This window comes from Crocuta crocuta, unplaced genomic scaffold (assembly GCF_008692635.1).
Source record: "Crocuta crocuta isolate KB4526 unplaced genomic scaffold, BGI_CrCroc_1.0 scaffold3, whole genome shotgun sequence".
NCBI lineage: Eukaryota > Metazoa > Chordata > Mammalia > Carnivora > Hyaenidae > Crocuta > Crocuta crocuta.
In genome coordinates, this window is record NW_027529934.1 from 8,174,701 (window position 1) to 8,201,461 (window position 26,761).

The following is a 26,761-nucleotide window of genomic DNA, read 5'->3' on the forward strand; positions in this document are numbered from 1 at the left end:
TCCAAATGGAGGACAGACCCCATGTGGACTTGCTGTCTGACGAGGTCCAGGTCTTCCCTAGGAACCGGGACTGCCAGATGTCTCCCAATCGAGGATGTCCTTCCCTGCTCACCTGCTCCCTCACAAGGCAGTTGAAAAATCACCAGTTTTGCCATCAAAGTGAATATTTCACATTGCTGGATGAAGCTTGAGATTTGGCCCACGTGTTCAACCCCCAACAGCTCTCTGCTGTGACCTAGCCTCTCCTGACACTTGCCCCTTCCCAGGTCCCTGGCAAGCCTGACCTATACCTCCCATGCAGGTACAGTACATATTTCATCAGCTGCCTACGGGCAGCTGGGACCCTCCAGGCTTCCCAAACTACGGCTCATCCCCAACCATTTGTATTGTCTTCAGGGAGGAGGAAGCCTACCCCTCCCCCGAAATTGCTCTGAAGTAGCTGCTGAAATAGGCAACGGATCAAGCCCTGTGTAGACCGGCTACCTGATAGGGTCCCAGCTTCTGCGGCCGTCAATGAATTCTCCCAGGTGTCTCTTATTGGAGGATACCCCAGCCAGCCTGCCAGATCTAGTCCGGGTAAGGCAGTTTCTCCTTCAGGGGACTACCTTTGTTTGGGTAGGGTAAGGCTTAGAATTAGGCAGATGCCAGGTACTCCCAAGAGGCCCCTCCTGTGACCTTGCCTCTCCAATATTGCCCTTGTCTAGGTGCCTGGTTATTTCCTATCCTGCATGGCTCACGCAGATGCAGTTCACCGTCTGTCAGTCAGTTTTGGCCTCCAGAGGGCACTCCAGGCCTGTGAAGCTCCAGACTGACCCTGATCTCTTGATTGGCCTCAGGGTAGAGAAAGCCCTTCCCAGGAAAATCTAAGCTGTCAACTTTTAGCTGGTGAGTTAACACCCGCCCCCTCCCAATTGGGCTGCTCACTCAATGGGTCAGCAGGCTTCTCCAGCAATCAGGGCTTCCAGGTCTTTCTTACTGGTGGGTGCCCAGCAACCCAACCTGACCTGCTTTGGCCAGGAAGTCCAGACTCCTCCAGCTCTACCTTTCAGGAGGAAATTCGCACATTTGTGTGGATTAAGGCTTGAAATTAGGCAGATGCAAGATATTTCCTGATGTGATTTTCCTGATTTCCTTCATGATGTGGAAGACGTTTTTTTCTTAATGTAAACAAATACGTTTGATAATTTCAGATAGTGATTAGTCCTATGAAGTCTTTAAAAAATAATGATGGTTGTGAACAACTTTGGACAAGAAAATCCCATCAAAGGACAGCAGCTGAGGCCTAGCAGATGAAAAGGAACCACCATGCTAAGATCAGCAGGGTAAAACCCCAGGCAAAAGGGACCACAAAATCCATGGCCTTTGAGGAAGTGATGGTCTCAGCATTCTTGAGGAACAGAGATAAAGCCAGTGCAAGATAGGAGAGTGAAAGCAATTAGCACAGTGTTCTAGGGCTCTGTATGTGATAGTGACAATTTGGGTTTTATCTTAACTACAATGAAAAGTCATTGGAGGACTTTAAGCAGGGATGTGACCTGATCTGGTGTCCAGTTTTTTTGTTTTTTGTTTTTCCAAGATCATTTTGTGGAGGAAGGATTGTTAGGAGACAGGTATGGTAGACAGTTATAAGATTCAATGGAAAATCATGGTGGTTTGACCCATGCAATGGAAACAAAAGGTTGTGAGAAGATTTGGGATTTATTTTGGAAGGAGAACCAAATAGGTTGGAAGGAGAGCTTTAAATAGGTTGGATGTTGGGGGAGGGGGAGGGTGGAAAAAAGAATCCCACAAGACTAATAATTTGGGGGCAATTAGGTGAAAGATGGTAAGTAGAACCTGAATTTCAAAACATGGATATCCTCTGCCTATTTATGATGATATTAGTCATGGTATTTGAAGAGATCATCTAAGGAGAAAGGGGGAAAAAAGTGAATCGCTTGAAGCTTAAGTCAGGGACACTCAGTGTTTAGAGGATGAGCAGAGAAGGAGCTGGCAAAGGACATTGTGGAGGAGCAACAAATGGGAGGGTAAAAAGTGAGTGTGGTGCTGAGGATGCTAACGGGGACAGGTGAAAAAGCAAAAGAGTAGTCAGCCATTAGACTGATGAAAACAGAGGAGCGTCATTGGATTTGGTGATATGAAGGTCATGGGTAACCTTGTCTGCCTAGGCTTCCTACTGGGAGGAACAGATGAAAGCCCCCATATGCCCCACTCACAATGATCACCCAACCTGCCCAAACTCACCATCTTTGGCTCTCTGTGGAGGCTGCACCTGATGGACTTGCAGACCTGGGTTTGCATCCCAGATCTTCCACTTACCACCTTTGTGAACTTGGGCAATTTATGAATCCTTTCCGCACATTAGTTGACTCTTCTGCAAAATGGGAATATTGCATCTCATAGCATTGTCCTGGGTGTTGATGGATGTCATGTATAAAAGCATTAGGCACTGGAAACCGGTAGGTAATCGAGAAGTGGTCATTGTTACACTTACTGTAATTGTCTCTCCTATATTGCTCATCCAGTACATTCCAGGTGCACAACCTTTCCTCATCTCTATGTAACTGGCACTTCTGCTTGACAAGCCCAGGCACAAGATCACCTTGCCTAACACAGCACTTAACATATGAGCTACAAACTCAGTGAAATGTTTGTGAGAATGACGACCGAATGAGAAATATTTGTAGAGCATCCACAGAAACCCTCAGAGAATGAAAGCAGCGGGGTAAACAATCAGTTCCTTCCTTCTTTCTCTACAGACACCCAGGCTTCAAATTGTTCCAGAATTACTGAAGGGCTGAAAATAGGCTCCTTTTCCCATTATTAAAGAGGAGGATGTCCTTTCTTAAAACTTACCCAGGAGTTACTCACTGAGCATTTTCTATTGTACTTATTACTACTCTCTATAGTAGAAATATCACTTAGAGAAAATCAAACTTAATACGATGATTCCAAGTTTTATTGAATATGTTTTACAAATGGGCATTTTGATTGACATAACCAGATACTACAAATCAGAAAACTAAAACTTAATTTTAAAACCTATGGCAATCTTGCTGCTCCTAAAACCTTACAGAACAGCAAGTATCTACCTTCCAGTACTTCTTTTTTTTTTTAGCAAGGAGAGAATGATCCATGCAATCCTAGAGGAGAAGGGAAGACATCTGTGTCAATTATGTTTAGTTTGACTTCCAACTCTTCTTAACTTCCCTTAGCGTCATCGTCTCTTCAGAAAGAACCTAAGGTACTGTTGTTGTTTTTTTTCTCAACTTCTCCATTATAAGGCTCCACCTTGACCACCAGAATGAGGATAAATGGAAAATACATCAAACTTAATGCCAGAAAATATGTTCAAATCAAGACAATGACACTTTCCACCTATGTATAGAGTAAATCAACATGACCCTATCCTCAATTGCAAAATGAGGATAACAAGACCTACCTTACAGGATTATTTTGAAAACTAAAAGGGAAAATATGTGGGTGTAATTTATAAATTATAAAGCACCATTAAAATGTAAGGTAACATTATTACTCATTTATGAAAATGGTTCATTCACTTTTCAGTGACTATTGAACATTACCATGTGGCAGACATTTTGCTAGGCATCAATGATACAAATAAAAAAATAAATATTGGGGTGCCTAGGTGGTTCACTCAGCTAAGTGTCCAACCCTTGATTTCAGCTCTGGTCATGATCTCATGGTTGTGGGATCGAGCCCCACATCAGGCTCCACACTGAGCATGAAGCTTGCTTGGGATTCTCTCTCCCTCTCTCCCTGCCCCTCACTCATTCACACTTTCTCTCTCAAAATAAATAAATAAACATTATATATATCATTGGCCCTTGGAAGCTTACATTCCAGTGGGCAAGAAGTAAGCTCAAGGTGGAGAGAAGCATGCTCTAGGTGCTAGGGGGCCAGAGAGCATTCAGACTGGGGTGTGGAGGGTGGGGTGTTCGGGGGACTTCCTGAGGAGGTGACACTGGAATTGTTTCACTACAAATCCAAGTCCAGTTCAAAAGTGTCCCAATCTCTTAAGGCAGAGTTTCTCAGTCTTAGTACCACTGATCTTTTAGGCTGGATAATTCTATGTTGTGGGGGGCTATCCTGTGCATCATTGAATGTTTGGCATCATCCCTGACCTCCATCTATCAGAGTCAATAACACGCCTTATCTCCCAGATTTAAAACCAAAAACATCCCCAGACAATTCCAAAAGGCCCCTGAGGGGCAAAACTGCCCCCAGTTGAGAGCTACTGCCATGAGGTCATGGAAAACCAGTGTAGGTGGTTCTAGAAGGAATGGAATTCATACAGTTAGTGCCTAGGCTTATACTAGGTGTTCAACAAATATTGAGTGAATGAATGAATGAATAAGTGGAGTAAATGAGTGAATAAACTTCCTGGAGTCTCTTTTACATATTCCTTTGGGGGATCCATTCAGAAGATCCCCGGGGCTAGTGATTAAGTTTTAAATACCCAAGTAAATGATAACAATAACACGGCATGCATTTATACCATGCTCCATGCAAGTTGTATGATCTTGGGCAAGTAATTCAAACTCTCTGAGTCTCAGGTCTGCCAGTTCTTAAATGGGGATAATAAATCCTGTCTTGCAAGGTCATTGGCAGAATTAAATGAGACAGTCAACATAAAATATACAAGCATTAAATGTGTAGGCACGTACTCCTGGGGTGCAACTGACAAGAGATATTTTAGAAGGTTGCCCTCCTAGCTCCTGCCACTAAGCTTTACCTGTAAAAAAGACAAGGAAGGTAGTTTGAGCGTATACATTTTTTTGTTGTTGTTGTTATAAACATGTGGGGAAGACCAGGCAGTGTATCAGAGCCTGACACATCCACTATCTAACTCATCCTCACAAACAGCCAGGTTAGTTAAGAGACTCAGAGAGTTGTGACTTGCCCAGGATCACACAGCTAAATAAGTACCTCTCTGAACTCTAAAAACTCAGCCACCACTCAGGGATGACCTCCATCACACTAAGGTTTGTTTAAATTGTGGGTTTTGGGAAAATGCTTTCTGTATTCTGTGTTCCGTAGTTTCGTGTAGACATAGATGACCAGATCGGGAAATTCCTTTTGCAGATATTGGAAAGGTTCTCCAATACTCGACCTCATCCTGAAATGAAACATAAATATATTGCACGGTTGCCCCCAAATCATCTTCCCCCATTGTAGCATCTGCGCCCAAAGATCTCTTTGCTCCCTTGATTTCTAGAGCAGAATAAGGACTTTAAAATCTGACAGAATAAGATTTGTCTCCCAACTCTTCAACTAATTGGCAACTTAATTTTTGCGAACCTGTTTTATCCTCCATAACATGGAGATGATGCAGTTCCACAATCCCTTATCTACAATTCCAAAATCCAAAAGAGCCCTGAAAACTGCAAGCTTTCTGTGAGTTTGCAGCTAACATTTTAGGCAGCAAAAGCTGATTTCACTAACACGGGCTACTTTTGAGACTTTTACAGCACTACATTCACTTTAGCCAGCTGCCCAGGCCGCTCCATTTCTTCCCAAAAGGGAGTCACTACCCTTCTGTTCAAAAGAGCTCAGCAATTGCTAAAAAGGAGGATAAGAGCCTGCTGGGCACATCTGTCATTCACTGGAAGACCCCTGTGTTGGCCTTTTCCAGAGGGCCTCTCCCCAGAGGGGAGAAATCACTTTTCTTTCATCAAAATAAATTTCCTTCCTTCTAACAAATAGCAGATATAAATTTAGAATTAAATTTTAAAAAATGTTTAATGTTTATTTATTTTTGAGAGAGAATGAGAGAGAGCGTGAGCTGTAGGAGCAGAGAGAGACACAGAATCAGAAGCAGGCTCCAGGCTCTGAGCTGTCAGCACAGAGCCCAATGTGGGGCTCAAATTCCTGAATGGCAAGATCATGACCTGAGCTAAAGTCAGGCTCAACACTGAACCACCCAGGTGCCCCTACAATTGGATTTTTAAATCATCCTCATTTCATAGATGACTTACAGGAACAGAAATAGTACTTACTTTTTGTTTCTTTCTTCATTAATATGTTCTCCCAAATTCCGGATGAACTTTAGCAGATCATTCACAGTGTTCTTATAGCGTTTGTGTTTTTCATAATACTTATTCATTTCTTCCATAACATAGTTGTCAATCTAAAAAACAAAATATTATGCAAAAATGTGGCAGCAACACAAAATAAATCCTGATGTGCTATTAATACAAAAAGGCAAAATGTGAATTTGAATATATGCCCAATGACCACTAATTAATAAAGCAAATTAATAGAAAGAAACAGAATGGAAGTAAATACCATACACCAAAATGCTAACAGTAGTTGTGTCTGGATGTGGGATTATGAGTAACTTTACATTCTGGTATCTATTCTCTAAGTGAATTGTTTTCATAAGAAGTTAAATATATCAAAACATGGTTTAGAAATTCTTTGACTACTATCCTAGGAAATCTGCTCATTAGACTATGCAATATTTTTATTCTGGTGGCCACCTGTCCAAGTTGGTAATTGATTACATTTCCCCCTCGAATAGGGTTGTTCAGACTAAAATCGGACCCGGTAGCCATTGCCAAAGTGAGAGTGCTGGGTTTTGTTTTGTTTTGTTTTGAATTCTATTTCCAAAGCTTCCATGTTCCTCCTTGCCTCTAAATGTCCCAGGACAGCATCTCCCACGTCCGTGCCTTTCTCTGTGTGTTTGCACCCTTGTAGGTGGCCCTCTGTTTTACAAAGTGTTAGGGGTAAGAGAATAGCACCCAACAGTTGTGAGGCCAGACGGTCCCTTAAGAAGAGTCACAGGTGACTAGACCACCCCAGTGAAGATCTGCTGAGACAGTCTGCATGTACCACGTGCAGAGCACCTGGGAGAAGGGCTGAGCAACTGCATGCCAGGGTGGGGCACCCCGGGGAGAGGAGGCAGGAGCACAGACTGGAAAACTTGGCTCCTTGGGACTGTTGCAAAGATGAATGTAGAGGACCATGAAAATGGGCAAGTCATGAAAATCAATAGGAAGTCAAAGTCTCAAATGGGAAAATTAAAAGATAAGACTGGAAAAGTGGGTGGTGGTCACTGAGGAGGGCACTTGTTAGGATGAGTACTGGGTGTTGGATGGAAACCAATTTGACAATAAACTATATTATTAAAAAAATAAAGATCTAGGTTAATAAAAAAAAAAAAAGATAAGACTTGAGGGGTGCAGGGTTGGCTCAGTCGGTTAAGTGTCCGACTCTGACTCAGGTCATGATCTTGTTCATGGCTGCAAGCCCCACATCAGGCTCTGTACTGGCACCTTGGAGCCTGGAGCCTGTTATGGATTCTGTCTGTCTGTCTCTCTGTTTCTATAAGTGTATGTTTTAGCTGAAATTTCATAGACATTCACTTAGCAAAGAGTCATGGCACACCTACTCCATGCCAGGAATGCAATAATGGACAACGGACAGTGTCTGCCCCCCTGGAATTTGCAGGGCAGCAGGAAAAAATGGACACTAAGGCAGCAATTATGAGTGTGACGTGTTATCTAGAAGCAAGTAAGGGAAGGAAACCAAAATGAAACCCAGAAACAAAGAGGTATGGGAGAAGCAGTTCTAAATCAGGCCTATGATTGGGAAGCTGTTGGTTTCCATCAAAGACCTGAGGGTTATGGATTCTCCCATAGTGCTTTGCACTGTCTCCAGGGTGCCCAGCATGTATCATACAGCCAGTGTTTCTTTCAGTCTCTCGGCCCCCTGTGGACCAAGCTGTACTTGCTGTACATGCCCACAGTTTCATATGGGTCTAGCATGTAACTGGCACTCGATAGGGGCCTGCTAAGTAATAATAATGAAAGTTTTGGTAGCACTGACTAGATCGAGGTGATGATTGATTTTTTATGTTTTACTATATTTAGCTCAAGTTAGGTGGACCTTATCTTGAAGAGGAGGAATTTGAAAGATCATCTTTTCTTCACGGTGTGTTTCCTCAGGCAGAATTTAGATGGGGGGAGGGGCAGTCCTCAGAGCTGGGCTGGACAGTCAGCAGAGGCAGCCAATCTCTCACTGGACTGAGAAGCCTCAGGGTGCAGGACCTCCTTGGGGTTAAATGCTATTTAATCAGCTGCTCTTGTCACAATAGTAATAGGATTATTAGCCAGGCCTCTCTTAGAACCAGAGCTAGAAGGAAAGAGCCACAAGAAAGGAAAAGGCTCCTGGGCTTGGAAAGGCCATCCTGAAGAGAAGTCTAGATGAGAGGGCCTGGCCTCTGAAAGATGGGGCAGAGACCCAACAGGGCAGAGGGGGCTGGGATGGGGAGGAAGTCAGGGAAGTCATGTCTTCCACCTCTTGGCTGGGCCAGGCCAACGGTATAATAAAAGTTAAAACAAAAACTAACATAACACATTTCACAGATTCTTACTCCTAGAATAATTTCCAGACCATAGGAATTGTTCATACCTTAGAAGTCCACTGAGCAAAACTTCTGGAATGTTCAGATGTTCCAGGTTGCAGTAGCTGGACAATATTGCTATCACGTTTTCGTATTTTAATGTCCGATTCATTTCCCACATCCCTAAGCATCCTATAGCGGCTGAGGATGACAGAATTACCATGGTCATTCCACTCTGCCCTCTCTTTTCAGAAAGAAAACAATGTTACACTTTGGTTTTTGATAAAAGTAGTCAAACCGTGTTTCTAAAAATTCTGTGTGATGGAAGAGGAAGGCATCTCTCTCTCTCTCTTTCTCTCTTTCTCTCTCTTTCTCTCACTTTCTCGCTCTCTCTCTTTCTGTTCTTCAGAAAACAAAACCAGAATCCAGAGAGGTTAAGTCACTACTCCAAAGATACTCAGTCAGGAAATGCCAAGCTGAGAGGAGAGCTGGGGTCTACTGAGTCCCAGCCTGACTCCTTCCCACAGCACCTTACCATAATGGTTAATTTTATGTGTAACATGAGGGACCTCCAGATTAAATATTATTCTAGGTGTATCTGAGGTGTTTCCAGATGAGATTAGCATGTGAATTGGTGAACTCAGTAAAGCATATCACCTTCCCCTCGTGAATGAGCCTCATCTAATCCACTGAGGGCCTTGAAGAGAACAAAAGCTGGAATTTACCCCTTCTTGTCTGATAGCTTCATCTGGGACATCAACCTTCTCTTGCCCTCACCCCTACTAGCTCTCTGACCTTTGGATCCTTACTGGAATCGCCATCATCAGTGCTCCTGGCTCTCAGGCCCTGGATTTGGACTAAATTACACTATTGGCTTTCCTGGATCTTCAGCTTGCAGAGGCAGATCATGAGAATTCTCAGCCTCAGTACTGAATGAGCCATTTCGTTATGAAAAATAAATATATGCTTATAGTTATCATTTGATATGTAAAATCTCCTAATACACTCACTGTCTCCCTTCTGGAGGCCTGTAATATGCAATCAAGCTTTACTTACCTCTCCCAACTCCAAAAGAAGGGATGACCCAGCAGGCCACTCAGATGCTCCTTCACATTTTCTCCAGGGTTAAACAGGTGATGAATGAGGTTCCGAGTTTCCTCATCTGGAGAAAGTTGAATTACCTCTTCATTACTTTTAGTCTTCAGGGTCTCAAAAGGGAGATCTCCCTTCTTTACCACATATAAGACCAGCAATCCAAGGGCCTGTATGAAATGCATAAATCAAGTTAATGTTTATGAATTATCAGTCTGTATGCAGATGTGATATAGGTTATGACCAAATAGAAAGTGGGAGAAATCTCAAGGAGTCTACAGACTTGTTAGGCAGAGAAGACACAGGTAGTGCATGGAGAACCCTTCAAGGCAGTATATGGTCCCCACAACTGAGGTTTATAAAGAACGAAAGATAATCTTGAGTCAGAGTTGTCAGGGCAAACTGCTTAAACGAGGAATTTGAGCTGGATCTTAAAGTTTGAATAGCATATAGATAAATAGGGAAGAGGAAAAATATTTTAAAAAAGGGAAATGGGAGGAATCTGGCTGGGAACTGGGACTCTGGGTTGGGACTATGTCAGGCAGCAGAAAAAGGAGCCAGTCCAGGTCCAGTGGGACACGGTGAGAGCCCCAGGAGTTAGGCCATGGCAGGGAGGAAAGGCCAAGAAGGAGGTCAGCGTAGGAACTTCCTGCAGCAGGCAAGACACTAGTCAGGGAAGGATTTAAAATTTAGAGCCTTTTAACAACAAAGGCCAGACATGGATGGAGAGCTCTTGCTCCTGGGGTTCAAAGTTCAGCACCCTGAAGAATCGCCCAGGACAAAGTTGCCCTGACAGAGTCAGAATCAATCTGGGAGCTGGAGCTTTGGTCTACAGAGGTCAGGCTCTGTTTCTGCCTTGTGTCCTCCCAGAATAAACAGCTATTTCAGGGTCTTAACCCTTTTGGCCAAGATGAGTCTCTTTCAAGCTGAAGATCAATCCCATCCCTCTCTTGTGTTTCAGAGGGCTGTAGTATCTGGCCGTCCCAGGAGTTTGGTACCCAAGTTTGAATGGAATGGGAAAAGAAACTTCATGTGTTTTGTCTTTAGGCAGAAAATACCTCCTGTAGGGATTCTGGAGGTAATTTGGAGATTCTTCCTGGAAGTAATTTTAGAAGAGATATGGCATGCTTGATTTATTTACTATCTTGCTGGTGAAGGAAGAGAGAGATCCAAAGTGATACAGAAAGGAGTCAAGGCAACAACCAATTCCACGCCAACCCAGAGAAATGCCACTGTCTGCAAGGGACTGACGGCAGTGAGCCCTGGGAAAATGCCGTGAAAGGTAGTTAAAATAGAAACGATGACGTCTAATTGGTTACAGGAAATAAGGGAATGAATGAAACAAATAAGGAAGGTGAAAAATGGAAAAGAAACCCAGTTCTAGAAATTACCTCTAGATCTGTCTTGATTTCCTTCGGCTCTCCAGTCCACTTGATGCTTTTATCAAAATCTGCCAGGCAGATAGCATTCTTGGAATCTAGGGGATAGTTTGTAGAGATGCAATGAAAATCCTCTCTCTTCCTGTTGTAATTAACTTAAATAAGTATGTACCGCAATGCACTACCATTGCCGAAGAAAGCAGTAACAAAGCTTATATCTGCATGGCTACTTACTCCTCAAAAGAGCCATGTGCACCATATCATTTGACTTTTTAGGTATCTGCCAAAGACAGGATTTAAATTCTATTTTATTTTTTCCAGTCCTGAGGTGAGGAAGGATCAGGATAAATTTAACTGGCTCCCCATTCAGGCAATTCCTGGGGGCAAAGAGCACAGATTTATAAAGGAACTACTGGCGGGAGATATGTTGACTTCCTAAGGCTACCTAACAGCTAACCAACAAGATTCCAAATCCAAGACTAGATTAGCACAGCACTCCACTGAATCAAGCCCACCAACCACATCCCTCTATGATACTGCACTCAGTTATCATGGATTAACCATGTGCTTGTTATGAGTCACTGCTTCCTTCCCCTCTTCAGAATCCTTCTCCCTGGAAAGAAGCCACTGAGTCCTCAGAAAGAGGGATGCATGGATGGGAGAGGTCCAGGACAATATGAGAGGAGAGCAAGTCAGTGATCTGTCCTTGAAGAAGTGGCTCCTGCTTCTGGCTTGAAGGAGTCAAAGAAAGAAAACTGGGTAACTCCAGATAGGATGATGGTCAGCAGAATTGTGTGATTCCTGAACCCCTTTCATTCTGAACTTAAATATCACAGTTGCATGGAAACCCACAGTCTAATGATAATGAATCCATTAAATTATTCAACAAGGGCCTAGTGACGGGAAACATGACAGTGGAACAGAACACAGCACAGGCCCTACAGAGTTCAGAGTCTCCGAAAAAGGAGCTAGATAGTGAATAATTACACAGGTAAACATACAGTTAATTGCAACTTTAAAAGTGCTATCCAAAAGTGCAGGATTCTCTGAAAATGTATAACAAGAGCCACATGGCTGTATGTGGGAAAGAAGTCTTCCTTAATGAAGGACACTTATGGCACCTGGGTGGCTCAGCTGGTTGAGCATCCAACTCTTGATTTCAGCTCAGGTCATGATCTCACGGTTTGTGAGTTTGGGCCCTGCATCAGGCTCATGCTGTCAGCATGGAGCCTGCTACAGTGGGATTCTCTCTTTCCCCCTCTCTCTGCCCCTCCCCTGCTTACACACATTCTCCCTCTCTCTCTCAAAATAAATAAAATAAACTTAAAAAAAAAAAAAAGGAAGGACACTTTGACAGAGAACATCAGTAGCATGGGGGAGAAGAAGGTGGGGGAAATAGTGGGGGATAGGGAGGGAGGCAAACCATGAGAGACTCTTGAATGCTGAGNAAAAAAAAATGTTGTATAAAAAAAGAAGAACATCTGGAGAATCTGAGTGAGTGAGTAGAGCAGGGAAGAGAGAATTCCATATAAGAATTCCCAAGGCAGAAAGGAGCCTGAAGAATTCCACTCTGACAGAAAGCAGGCCAAGTGCCTGGAGAGGAAGGATGCAGTTGGAAACTAGGCTGAAGGGGCAGATGAGGTGCAGATTATAACCAGGGACTGTTTTCAGCTATTCGAACTAATAAATTCCCTTCACTGTTTAAGATGCTTGGAGACGAGTTCTGCTACTTAAATTGGCAAGTGCCTGATGGAACACTTAACATCTCTGCCTAACACTTGATTCTTTTTTTTTAACAAGCCCAGGTTTGTTTTTGGTTTTTTTTTTTTTTTTTTTTGGATTCAATAGACATTGTTAAAGTGCTATCAAAATTTTAAGCTCTGACAGTTTCTATACTTATATCATTATAGACTGTTAACAGTTGATGGGCAGAGTCAGGACAAAATCTGCCCACTCTGCTCTGCTGTCAATGAATGAATCAAGAACCTCTTCATCCTCACTCCCACCACAGTGATATTATGTAAGATTAATATATTTTTAATTCTTAAAAAGACAATGCATATAATTTACATAAACAATGAATTCTTTCTTTGTTTATTCTTTTCTACTTATAAGTTACTGTTTTCTCCCAGACTCTCTCTCCTTCCTTCTGCATATCCTCTAGCAGATCTTTCCTGTAGGGTCTGTGGGTAGAAAGTTATCCTGGACCCTTGAATGTGTAAAAAGTGTATTTTAACAAATGGTGTTAGGAAAACTGGACAGCTACATACAAAAGAATGAAAATGGACCACTTTCTTACACCATACACAAAAATAAACTCAAAATGGATTAAAGACTTAAATGTGAGAGCTGAAAACATTAAATTCTGGAGAAAAAAAAAACATAAGCAGTAATTTCTTTGACATTGACCATAGAAGTATTTTTCTAGATATGTCTCCTCAGGAAAGGAAAACAAAAGTAAAACAAACTATTGGGACTACACCAAAATAAAAAACTTCTGTACAGTGAAGGAAACCATCAGCCAAACAACAAGGCAACCTACTCAATGGGAGAAAATATTTGCAGATGAGGTATCCAATAAAGAGTTAATGCCAAAAATGTATAAAGACTGTATGCAACTTAACACCAAAAAAATTTCAATTGAAAATGGGCAGAGGACCCAAAAAGAAACTTTTTCCAGAAGACATACAAACAGCCAGAAGACACACGAAAAAATTCTCAACATCACTCTTCATCAGCGAAATGCAAATCAAAACCACAATGAGATATCACCTTACACTTGTCAAAATGGCTACAATCAAAAAGACAAAAAATAGGTGGTAAAAATGTGGAGAAAAGTGTGCACTGTTGGTAGGAATGTAAATTAGTATAGCCGCTGTGGAAAGCAATATGGAGGTTACTCAAAAAATTAAAAATAGATATGATATAATCCAGTAATTCCTCTACTGAGGATTTACACAAAGAAAACATAATTTGAAAAGTTATATGCACCCCTACATTTACAGCAGCATTATTTCCAAGATATGGAAACAGCCCAAGTGTCTATCAACAGATGAGTAGATAAAGAAGATGTGGTATATAATATATATATTATATATAATGGGTCATGGGACATTACCCAGCAATCAAAAATAATGAAATCTTGCCATTTGTGACAATATGGATGGTCTGAGAGGCTACAATGCTAAGTGAAATAAGTCAGAGAAATCTAAACACCATAGGGATTTCACTCATATATGGAATTTAAGAAACAAAACAAATGAACAAAGAAAAAAAAAGGATGAACAAAAAAACAGGCTCAGATACAGAGAACAAACTGGTGGTTTCCAGAGAGGAAGTGGAGGGGGCTGGGTGAAATAAATAAAAGGGGATTAAAGTATGCCTATTGTGATGAGCAGTGGGTAATGTATAGAATTGTTGAATCATTATTTTATACATCTGAAACTAATAAAACACTGTGTGTTAATAATACTTCAATCAAAAATATGTATTTATTTTGAATCATGTGTGAACAATAATAATGTGACTGATGTCTCAGCCAGTCCTGGATGCTATGACAAATCACAATAGACTGGGTGGCCTAAACAACAGAAATTTATTTCTCACAGTTCTGAATATTAGAAGTATGAGATCAGGGTGTCAGCAGGATTGGGTTCATGGTGAGAACCCTCTCACTGGTTTATAGACAGCCATCTTCTTGCTGTATCCCCATACGGTGGGAAGACAGCTAACTAGCTCTATGACCTCTTCTTTTTCTTAATGTTTATTTATTTGTTTGTTTGTTTGTTTGTTTTGAGAGAAAGTACATGTGGGGGAGGGGCAGAGAAAGAGGGAGAAAGAGAATCTCAAACAGGCTCCATGTTGTCAGCGCAGAGCCCGACACAGGGCTTGATCCCACAAATCATGAGCTCATGACCTGAGTGAATATCAAGAGTCAGAGGCTCAACCAACTGAGCCATCCAGGTGGCCCTCTATGATCTCCTCTTATAAGGGCATGAATCCATCTAAAGCAATTTTGAGAAAGATCACATCTAGAGGATCACACTTCCTGGTTTTAAACTATATTACAAAGCTCTGATAATCAAAACAATGTAGCACTGGTAAAAAAAAGCCAGACACATCAGTGAAACAGAATCAAGAACCCCAAAATAAATCTACACAGATGCAGTCAACTAATATTTGACAAGGGAGCCACAAATACTCAACAGGAAAAAGATAATCTCTTTAAAATTAATGATGGAAAAACCAGGTAGTTACATGCAAAAAATGAAAGTGGACCCCTACCTTAAACCACTTACAAATCTCATTTGAAATGGATTAAGACTTAAATATAAGACCTGAAACCATATAACTCCTAGAAAAAAACAGAGAAAAAGCTCCTTGATATTGATATTGATATTTTAGATATGAAACCAAAACCACAGGCAACAAAAGCAAAAATGAACATGAGGACTACATCAAACTAGAAGCCTCTGCATAGTAAAAGAAACCATCAACAAAATGAAAAGGGAATGAATAGAATAAAAAAATACGTGCAAATCATATATCTGATTTGGAGTGAATATATATGAAATTCACTCAATAGCAAAACTCAAATTGATTAAAAAATGGGCAAAGGACATGAATAGACATTTTGTCCAAGAAGACATTAAAAGAGCTAACAGATACATGAAAAATTGTTCAATATCAGTAATTATCAGTGAAATGCAAATCAAAACTTTAATGTAATATCATCCCACACATCTGTTAGAAAAATTATCAAAAAGATAACAAGGATTGGTGAGGATGTGGAGGAAAAGGAATACTTGTATGTTGTTGGTGGAAATGTAAATTGGAGCAGCCTTAATGGAAAATACCATTAATGTTTCTCAAAAAATTAAAAATGGATAAAATAGAAAAGTATATTTGAAGGAAGTATCTTGAAGAGATATCAGCATCTCCAGGTTCATTGCACCATTATTTATATTAGCCAACATGAAAACAGGCTGTGTCCATTGACAGAAGAAGGGATAAATAAATAAATAAATAGTACACACACACACACACACACACACACACACACACACACACACACACACAGCAGAACATTATGCAGTCATAAAAGAGACAGAAATCCTGCCAGTTATGACAACATGGATAAACTCTGAAGGCATTATGCTAAGTTTAAGAAGTCAGACAAAGAAACACAAATGCTATATGATCTCACTTATATGTGGAATCTAAAAAAACCTGAGGGACACCTGGGTGGCTCAGTTGGTTAAGCATTCGACTTTGGCTCAGGTCATAATTTCATGGTTTGTGAGTTCAGGGCCCACATTGGGCTCTGTGATGACAGCTCAGAGGTTGGAGCCTACTTCAGATTCTGTGTCTCCCTCTCTCTATGCCCTTTCCCCACTCATGTTCTGTCTCTCTCTCTTAAAAATAAATAAACATTAGGGGCGCCTGGGTGGCTTAGTCGGTTAAGCGTCCGACTTTCACTTAGGTCATGATCTCGCGGTTCGTGGGTTCGAGCCCCGCGTCGGGCTCTGTGCTGACTGCCAGCTCGGAGCCTGGAGCCTGTTTCAGTCTGTGACTCCCTCTCTCTCTGACCCTCCCCTGCTCACGCTGTCTCTCTCTCTCTCTCTCTGCTAGAAATAAATAAAACATTTAAAAAAATAAATAAATAAACATTAAAAAAAATTTAGATCATAAAAAATACGGAAATTATAGAAGTAGAAAGTAGATTGGTGGTTGCCAGTGGTGGAGGTCAGGGAATTATATACAAACTTCCAGTTACAAGATGAATAAATTCTGCGGATGTCATGTACAGCACGGTGACTATAGTTAACAATACTGTATTATGTACTTGAAGTTGCTAAGAGAGTAAATGTTAAAAGTTCTTACCATACATACATACAATGGTAACTATGTGAGGTGATGTGTTAACTAACGTACTGTGGTAATCATCTTGCAATATATATGTATATTATATCATCACATTGTATACCTTAAACTCACACAATGTTACATGTCAATTTTATCTCAATAAAGCTGGATAAAAATTTAAAACTTCTAATTGTAGGGAAAAAAGACACTAATGTCATTCATGAAGGCTTCACCCTCATGATCCAATCTCCTCCTGAAAGTCTCACCTCCAAACATGGAGATTAATGTTTCAACATATGAGTTCTGAGACAACACTAACATTCAGCTGTTAGATAGGCTCTTGCTCATCATGCCTTCCTTTGGCATTCAGGTTGCTGATGAGAGAAGTCCCGTACCAATCTGATTTTGGTTTCTAAGTAGGTATTTTTATTTCTCTTCAGAGGTTTTGAGGTTTTCTCTTTTTCCTTGATGCTTTGAAATTCCTTTGATATGTGGCTCAATGTTTGGGGGGTTTTTTTCCCCTTACTTATCCTCAGCTCTCAGTGAGTCTTTTCAATAAGAGAACTACATCTATTTTAGTACTGGGACATTCTCATCTATTTTTTTTTTTTCAAAAATCGTTTCAATCTCACTCTCTTCTTCCCTCTGGAATGCCTCTTAGAACTTCTGGGTCTAATTCCTGACTTCTAAACTTTTCCCCTTTCCATCCCTTTATGCATATAATTATTTCCTAGGAAAATTTCTTGGGCAAATCTTCTAGTTCACTCGTTTAACCTTCAATATAGTCTTGAGTTTTAAAATTTTATTTTATTATGTTTTTATTTTTGAGAGAGAGAGAGAGAGAGAGAGAGCATGAGTGGGAAAGGGGCAGAGAGAGAGGGAGACACAGAATCTGAAGCAGGTTCCAGGCTCTGAGCTGTCAGCACAGAGCCCGATGCAGGGCTTGAACTCTTGAATGGTGAAATCATGACCTAAGCCGAAGTCAGACGCTCAACTGACTGAGCCACCCAGGTGTCCCAAGCTTTAAAATATTAAACAATTATATTTTTAAATTCCAAATTCTCTATTTGGTTCTTTTCACAATGCTTATTCTTGCTTCTTGGATGAAATAACCTATCTTTGTTCTCTGGGTTTATTAACTATGCTTACTTTAAAGTTGTACTATGGTTATTCAAAATGGTAAGCTAAGTAAATACCTATGCCCTAATCCATGGATAGAGTCTATGAATGTTCTTTATATAGTAAAAAATAAAAAAAGGACTTTGCAGATGTGATTAAGAATCTTGAAATAGGAGAAATTATCCTGGGTTAGCAGAGTGAGTCCCAAGTACAGTCACATATATACTTATGTGGTGAGAATTTTTAACATCTATTCTCTATGGAGGCAAAGGGAGATCTGACAACAGAAGAGAAAGCAATATGACTGCAGAGGCAGAGATTGGAGGGATGCCACAAGCCAAGGAATATCAGCAGCCCAGAGGCAGAGGCAAGGAGGAGATCTTCCCCCCACAGCCTACAGAGGGAATTTGGCCTTGCTGACACCTGATTTGGAGACAGTGGGACTGATATTTGGCCTCCAGAACTGTGGGAGAATAGGTTTGTATTGTTTAAAAAAAATTTAATGTTTATTTACTTTTCAGAGAAAGAGAGAGAGAGCACAAGCAGGGGAGGGGCAGAGAGAGATAGAGACCAACTCTGAAGCAAACTCCAGGCTCTGAGCTGTAAGCACAGAGCCCAATGCAAGGGCTCGAACTCACGAGCCATGAGATCACGATGTGAGTCAAAGTCATATGCTTAACTGGCTGGGCTACCTAGGCACTTCATAAGTTTCTATTAAGACCAAGTTTGTGATCATTTGTTTCAGCAGCCATTGTAAACTAATGCATTCAATTAGCTTTCTTTCTTTGGGTGTAAATTCTTCTATTTCATGCATCTCTTTTATGATCAGTACTTCATAAATGCCTTAAGTGATTTTTGACTATAATAAGCCTCACTTTGCAGTTGAGAATCCCTGATGCCCTGTGAGTAGTTTCTGTTAATGCCATCCAGCATAGGAGAGATGGAGGCAGTTGTCAGAACTGCTTTACATTTTATTCCATGAAACTTAGGGGTAAAAACTACTTGCCACTTAGTAGGGTGCTTTGGCAGAAATCTTGTGGGTTTAATTGCTCTTCATTTCTCTTGAGATCATAAACTGCCCAGTGTCTCAAGTAGTAGCTCTGTCTGCTGACAGACAGGCCAGTCATAGATGCTTGGTTTCTGGGGAAGAGGGGATGCACAGGGTTTGATCTTCCTAGTTTCTACCGATGCAGAAATCTGCCTGTTACCTGGTCCTTTATCCTCTCCTGCCCCTGGCTTCCATTACTGTTGAGTGGTGCTTCTTTGCACTGTTCCCACTTTTATGAGTAATATCAAGTTGTGGCTTCCTGTATTTTTCCTCGCTCCAGTCTCCTTCTTTAATTCCATCCTATCATGTTCAGTCTCTTAATGATTCTTCAAAAATTTTCTTATGTAAAACTTCTTTCGTTGTTGTAATCTCAGCTATGAATTCATTTAACAGTCTTTTCCTATCATTTTAGAGATTTAATACAAAGAATAGTCTCTAGTATATGTTAAGGTTCACCACCTTGAGGCAGAAGTACAGTCCATTCTTTATTGTTCAAGCTTAAGAATAGAAGAGGGGGTGCAAGAAATTCCGAAGAATAGGTAGTGACAGGTAATTTTTCTTTAGAACATCATATATGACCCTTTTGCATCAAGATGGACATTTGGAACTAGGAAGGACCCTGCCCTTGGCTGAATCTTGATGACTCTGCTTCACTTGGTAGAGCTGCACATATTTCTGGCCTTTGTCAGTCTCCCCAGCAAAGCTTAACACCAGGAAGGAGTGCCGCTAGTGGCCTCAAACTAAATGCCAGATTTCAGTTGTGTTCTTAGGTATACTTACTTCTTTCCAGGTCTTGTCCAGGATCTTAAATATTGTTCTCTGCCTTTTAATACCTGGACCCTCTTTTTGTCTCGTTTCTGCGACACCTAGTTTATATCTAAGTGCATGTCTGTAGATCAGGCATCTGTTTCTGCTTAGCCCTCTAGACAAGTACTTGGCCTTGGTTGAGCAGCTATAACACAAGTAACTTGTCTAACATACTGCACTTAGACCTCATAACAATCTTATGAAAGTGGTATTATTAGTCTTAAATGAAGGAACTAAGGCTCACAGAATCAAGTGACTTTGAGGTTGCAAAACTAAGTGGCAGGGCTGGGCTGCAAGCCTCCCTAAACATGTCTAAAGCCAAGACTTTTTCCTATTGCACCACATTGCCTCCAGGAACTTTATACTCAGCTCTGCTTATTTTATTTTATTTTATTTTATTTTATTTTATTTTATTTTATTTTATTTTATTTTATTTTATTATTTTATTTGGCATGAGCCAGTGGGTGGCGGATTGTTCTTCCTACTTGGAGTTTATTTCACTGTGTTGCATCTCATCCTGGCATGCCTAATTTTGACCTCAGTTTTGCCATTCAGTTTTACAGTACCATCTTGTCTGAAGGAACATAACTTCAGGACTTTCTGACTTTTTTTTTTTTTAATTTTTTTTTTAATGTTTATATTTATTTCTAGGAGAGAGAGAGAGAGAGAGACAGCGTGAGCAGGGGAGGGTCAGAGAGAGAGGGAGTCACAGACTGAAACAGGCTCCAGGCTCTGAGCTGGCAGTCAGCACAGAGCCCGACGCGGGGCTCGAACCCACGAACCGCGAGATCATGACCTAAGCGAAAGTCGGACACTCAACGAACTAAGCCACCCAGGGGCCCCCAGGACTCTCTGACTTGCAGGCTACTGTAGGAATTGAAATTTCTGAAGCTGACTCCATCCAAGACACACCTTCATACTTGCATTTACCAAAGGAAATATAAGGTTAGCCTGGTATTCCATTGGCATCTGGGATGTGGGCTAAGGGTTATACCTCATAGCAGGAGAGTCCACACTATAATTATGAATCAGGTTCATTAACCTTCGAACAGAATAGTGCACATTTACTATTCTTTTCCTACCTGTAATGAAAATGCTTTCCTTTTATAAGTAAAGACCCCACAATTTTTAAGAGAAGACTAAGGACTCACTTATTAAGATGTTTCCAGGGTGCAGATCCTGATGAGTGTATCCACACAGTAGATGTAGCTCTTCCACAGCCTTAAACACAGAGGAAAGGACATTCCGGGCAAACTCATCTTCCTCATTTTCCACCACCTCCCCTCTGTGCTTATCCAAGTGCTCCTCCAGCGTCTGCTCACAGAGGGCAAGGCACACATACAGACAGTCCTTGTGACTCTCACTCCCATAGAACGTCACCAAGTCACTGTTTGCTCGGCTGCTCTGCAGACAGGACACCTCCCTTTGTCCATGTGTGCTGCCTTCACAGAAGCATTTCACAGCTACTTCTTGGCCTTCATAGAACCCCAGGTAGATACCCCCTTCAGAAGTGTCAGCAATTTTATATTCCTCATCAATAAAGATCTTGAGTTTGCCTCTCATAGGGCGGTATATTCTGTGGAGGTGTTCCAAGGCCTCCCCCCAACGTGAACTTTGAGGCTTCCAGTCTTCAGCAGGAGGGTGAAAATCTTCTCTGGCCCCATGAAGGAGAAGAAACTTGGCAAGGGAACTGTTATAGTTGCGCCTCGCTATCATAACCAGATCTCCACAGTCTGTGCTGGCCCCCTTCTCACATAACAGTTGAGCAATTCCTATCAGGTTGAGTTGGACAGCCAACAGAAGTGCTGTACTGCCCTCACTGTCTGTGTCATTAATCTCTATATGTTCTTGTTCCAGAAGCATCTGCACCAAACCCAAGTGCTTCTTTTCCACTGCCATGATGAGGGGTGTCTTCCCTTTCTCTCCCCTCACATTGACGTCAGCCCCATGGTCCAGCAGGAGGCGAGTGATGACCTCCACGTTTGTATGATCAGAGTTCCTAAGGGCATAGATCAAAGCATTTCTGCCCATATTGTCACGGGCTTTGACATCTGCCCCCATCTCCTCAAGGAGGATCTTCAAGGCATCTACATGTCCATTTTCAGCAGCATCCATTAGAGCTGTGGCCCCTCCTTTTCTAAGCCTCTTTTGAACCTCCTTTGTCCTTCGACTCAAATTCACATTTGCCCCACACTTATACAGGAATCTTAAGGCTTCAACCATCCCCTTCACGGCAGCTTCCATGAATGCTGTGAAGCCATTAGCATCACACTCATTGACCTCTGCACCTTTAGAAAGTAAAAGCTCCAGCAGCTTCACATTTCCTCCGATCCCAGCGATGATGAAGGGAGTGGCCCCATTCTTCTTCCTCAGACAAGGATTAGCACCATAACGAAGCAGAAGATCCACGATGTCCTCCTGGCCATTTTGCACCGCAGTATGCAGAGGTGACCAGCCCCATTCTTTTTCCTGGAAATTGACATCAGCCCCTCCTTCCAGCAATTGCTGAACCAGCTTTATGTCTTCTTTTATAACAGCTTTCATCAACTGATTGTCCTCCACTGATGCCCTCCCCTTGATGGAGGGTGTGGGTCTCTCCTGAATGTTGTTATGGCTCTGGGTCTCCATGATGGTAATTACCAATGGTTACAACTCTGTGCCTTTTCCTTGAGAAAATGAAAATTTCTCTTCTTGGGACTTGATCAAAGAGACATGGAGCTCTTAGAACTCCTTTCAGGGTAAATAGGGATTATCTGGCTACGGGCCAGCAGTATGAGAAAAAACAATACTCTTGCAGTCTTCTGACATTCCACCTGGAGATGAGAGAGCTACTTGTAATTTTAGAATAGTGAGAAACCATTTGAATTGGAAAAATTAATTTTACTAGCAACTTTTCCAAAATGCATCTATTTATTTATATAGAACTATTTACTATAGAAAATTATTATGCTGGGAGGGGGCAAGATGGCGGAGAAGTAAGGAGCTCCGTACTTGCACTTGTGCCCATACNAAAAAAAAATAAAAAATAAAAAAAAAGAAAATTATTATGCTATAGTTCCACCACCCAGTAATAGCCATTTTTAATATTTTAGAATATTTCTATAAATTTTTTAAAAATAGTTGAGATCATGCTATGTAAGGATGTTATGTAAGTATCCTGCTTTCTTTCATTTAATGCCATAGTATAAATAATTTCCTATGTTACTGCAAAGTCTTTTAAAATATTTTTTTAATGGTTGGGACACATGGATGGCTCAGTTGGTTGAGCATCCAACTCTTGAATTCAGCCCAGATGCTGATCTCACAGTTGGAGAGATCAAGCCCCTGCCTCAGACTGTGAACTGATAGCATCAAGCCTGCTTAGGGTTCTCTCTCTCTCCCTCTCTCTCTCTCTCAAACAAATAAATAAACCTAAAAAAACCTTAATGGTTATGCAATATGCCACCAAACAGTTGCTTCATTTCCCTATTGCTTAGTAGTATTTATTTATTTTTAAATGATTATTTATTTTTGAGAGAGAGTACAAGCAGGGGAGGAGCAGAGAGAGAAGGGGACAGAGGATTGCAAGTGGACTCTGCGCTGACAACAGTGAACTCAATGCAGGGCTCAAACTCACCAACCATGAGATCACGACCTGAGCTGAAGCCAGATGCTCAACTGACTGAGCCACCCAGGCACCACTACTGAGCAGTTTTTAAAAACAATTTTTAAATAAGACTTTTAAAATTAGAAATTTTTAGCAATTCTAAATAATGGTGCAGCTAATTGAGCTTTTTAATCCTTGTTTTCCTTCTTTTTTTAATGTTTCTTTGCAAGGGGGGGGTGCAAGTGAATTAGGGGCAGAGAGAGAGGGAGACACCGACTCTGAACCAGCTCCAGGCTCTAAGCTGTCAGCACAGAACCCGATGCAGGGCTCGAACCCACAAACTGCGAGATCATGACCTGAGCCGAAGTTGGACACTTAACTGACTAAGCCACCCAGGTGCCCCTAAAGCTTGTTTTCTTATGAGAAATCTTATAATATATTTCTTATGATAGATTTCCAAGAACCGAATGCCTGGCCAAAGAGTAACAGCACACTGACAGGTCTTAAGTGTCAATTTGCTTCAAGCCTATGCACTTACTGTTTGCTGACCTAAGTCCCTCAGTCTGTAGCAGAACTAATCTATTCTCCTTGAGATGTGTAGACCACTGGCCTTGAAGAGTGAAAGACCAAACTTTCCTGGAAGATAAGGCCTAACTACATTAAGAAACAGCTGCAGGGCACCTGGGTGGCTCAGTCAGTAAGCAACCGACTTCGGCTCAGGTCAGGATCCCACGGTCTGTGAGTTTGAGCTCCACATCGGGCTCTGTGCTGACAGCTCAGAGCCTGGAGACTGTCTTCGGATTCTGTGTCTCCCTCTCTCTCTGACCCTCCCCCCCCCTCAAAAATAAATAAAACATTAAAAAATTTTAAAAAAAGAAAGTAAGAAACTGCTGCTGATGATGCCACGTCTGTTCAGGGTCATACTGATGAATGACTAACTGCTTGGGCACCTGCTTCTCTTGCATGCAGCCACCCTCCTCCCTTTCCCCATGCCTTCCCTGGCTTTCCCTGGATGGGGAAGATGGTCTTTGAGACGTTTGAGAAGACTGCCATCTTCCCGGGTTATCAGCTTCCTGAATAAAGCAACCTTTCCTTTCCCACCAGCACTTGTCTCTACTATTGATTTTTGAGCAGCTAGAAGTGCAACCTGAGTTTGGAACCAATTCTCTGTCCCACAACAAAAGGATTTGATTGTTTTAATGACTCTCAAGCTATGTTAATAAATGTCTTCCCATTGAGACATTGGAATGTCTTATAAATATACTCTTACTAGAAATAGATGGACTCTTTAAAAAAAAAAAGAAATCTCATTTATAGGGGGAAAAAATCTGTGTTGTGTCAATTTGCATCTCCTACACCACGGGAAGGCTGATCCCTCTCAGCATGTTCGCTGGCTCTGGGCGTGTCTTCTTTGTGTTTCAAAGTAATATAGAAAAGTGGAAAAAGTTGAGGCTCCAGCCTCACAAAATTGAAGTTTGAACTGCTGGTTGTATAACTTCAGACTGTTACTTCCTAATGGTGTAACATTAGATTATTCTCAATTTCCTGTTTCCTCCAAAGGGGGAAACAGTAAATACAGTCATGCATGTTGAGTATGGCAAATATTAGGTATTCAATAAATGAGAGAATAATGTCCCGTTATGAAAAAAAAATAATGTGACTGGTCTCCCCACCTATGTGCGCGCGCACACACACACACACACACACACACAGCACATAAACAGGAGACCTGATGGTGTTGATTTAGTCTGACTGCCTTCTACCAGGTGTGAGCCACAGGACTGCAATTCAGGCATCAGCACCAAACTGTTACTTGCATATTTGTAAAACTGTACCTGCTTCATAGCATAACCCACATAGCAACCACTTTTCAGCAATCTGGCCACCCTGATGGTCTCAAAGCCCCCTCCCTCAAGAGATCTAATCGATCGTGCTCTGAAAGCACAACCCCCTGGCCATGAAAACTTTGAGACAAATGTGCATGCACAGGGTTCCTGTTACAACAGGTGTGAAATGGTAGAAATAAAGGAGCAGAGGAGGGAAGGCAGTCAAGGAAACCCCAAATAAAATATCAGAGTAAAGAGGCACCGCAGCAAGCGTGCCGTCATAGACAACAGCCTGCTTTCAGTTTCATTTTCTCTGATTCACCAGAGGTGCCGGACAAAGAGAGAGGGCTCGCATAAGTAAGTGTGAACTGTGGCCAAACCTTGGAGCCCCCTGGAGGACTCGGGACCAAAGTGTCCCCTGCCAGCAGGCTCTGAGCTCAATGTCCACACTCCCGGAGTTTCACACCCCCTTCCACCTCTAGATCCCGGAGCCCAAGGAATCCCTCAAAGGGAACAGCTTCTCAAGCTTTCCCAGCTCTCGTCTTTGTGAGGTCTTACCTTCTAACTTTCCTTTGAGAGCAGATAAGAGCAGATAACTCTGAAAGGCTGCAGGAAATCACTTCTTGCAGGACGTCACTGAGCCACAGGGCGGGGCTGAGAGAGTCAGCAAGAAAGGAGCCAGAGAATAAACTGTCGGGGCCTGAGCAGACAGCCCTCTAGAGGACAGTGGGGCCTCAGCTCTAACTGATGGGACTCCAAAACAGAGCTGTTCATCTTTCAGCCTTTTAGGCTTTCAGGCCACTGCTTCCAGCCCCATCTTTACCATGTTATTCTAAATCTCTACCTTTTTGAGGGAAATGAGTGGTAAATGGATATTCATTGAGCACTGACTGTGTGCCAGGTGCCCTGCCCATTGCTTCACAAGTGACATGACCTTAGTTAACCCCTAACAAACCTGTTGATGATGAGCCTGAGGCTCGAAGAAGCTAGATAAACCCAAAGCCCAAGCTCCTGCACCCATGTGGGCACCCTCAGCTCACTCACTGCCTGGGGCATGAAGGCCTCCTCCGAAGGGCACCAGGCTGGCCATCTGGAGACTCGGTCCTGCAGCCAGTGCTGTGGTCACTTAGGGGAGTGACCTCAGGCGGGTGGATGGTTTAACCACGTCAAGTCTCAGTTCCCTCATGGAACATGGTTTTTAAGATTTCTTTCTGCTCCAGAAGTTCGGTTCTTGCCACTCTCCTGGCACTGAGATGCGCACTGTGTCCTGAATGCTGCAGTGGGAAATATTCCTGTCCGCAAGGAATGTCTGGTCTTGCTGGGGAGACAAACTCCTGACCATCCTGAACCAGGAGAATCAAAGAGGGGGTGGCCTAAGAGACATGCAGAGTGTGACAGTGGTCCTGGTAGGAGAAGGCTTCAGTCTGCTCACAGAGACCCCAGCCACTAGGTTGGTGACATGCAGAGAAACATAGGCCAAGGCTACATATCAGGATGTCCCCCTTCATCCCTTTCCACACACAACATGTAGGATTGGGACACAGGGTCCTCCCCCTTTCCTTCTTTTGACCAGACAGAGCCCTAAGGCTGTAAGGATTCTCCCTAAAGTGTCAATAAACCGCATGTTACTTACCAGAAGCTCTTCTTCTTGGATCTTGGGAAGAAGACAAT

The 26,761-nt window shown here is 42.1% G+C and overlaps 1 protein-coding gene across 3 annotated transcripts; it reads right to left on the reverse strand.

Moving 5' to 3' along the window:
• Positions 1-3,102: 3,102 nt before the first annotated feature.
• RNASEL (ribonuclease L) lies at positions 3,103-25,716 on the reverse strand. Of its 3 annotated transcripts, XR_013334912.1 has the most exons (8): positions 25,649-25,716; positions 20,830-22,491; positions 10,852-10,937; positions 9,425-9,630; positions 8,437-8,569; positions 6,021-6,151; positions 4,951-5,140; positions 3,103-3,291 (listed from the first exon to the last, which is right to left on the reverse strand). XR_013334912.1 is itself a non-coding variant. In XM_077763235.1 (7 exons), the coding sequence occupies exons 2-7, from the start codon at positions 22,304-22,306 to the stop codon at positions 3,240-3,242; spliced, it is 2,085 nt and encodes a 694-aa protein (XP_077619361.1). In that variant the 5' UTR covers positions 22,307-22,491; positions 25,649-25,716; the 3' UTR covers positions 3,103-3,239. The 3 variants fall into 3 exon arrangements, 2 of the variants coding, with proteins under 2 accessions (XP_077619361.1, XP_077619360.1); XM_077763235.1 differs by lacking the exon at positions 4,951-5,140; XM_077763234.1 differs by having other exon boundaries at positions 3,103-5,140.
• Between the last annotated feature and the right edge of the window lie 1,045 nt (positions 25,717-26,761).

What these genes read in the sequence shown, in the direction of transcription:
- RNASEL (XM_077763234.1), bottom strand. Translation starts at nt 22,306, where the DNA reads ATGGAGACCCAGAGCCATAACAACATTCAGGAGAGACCCACACCCTCC. An exon ending in CCCTGGAAACATCTTAATAA is followed by an intron (nt 10,938 to 20,829) that starts GTGAGTCCTTAG and finishes ACTATCCCCTAG; the next exon opens with ATTCCAAGAATGCTATCTGC. An exon ending in AAATCAAGACAGATCTAGAG is followed by an intron (nt 9,631 to 10,851) that starts GTAATTTCTAGA and finishes CATTTCATACAG; the next exon opens with GCCCTTGGATTGCTGGTCTT.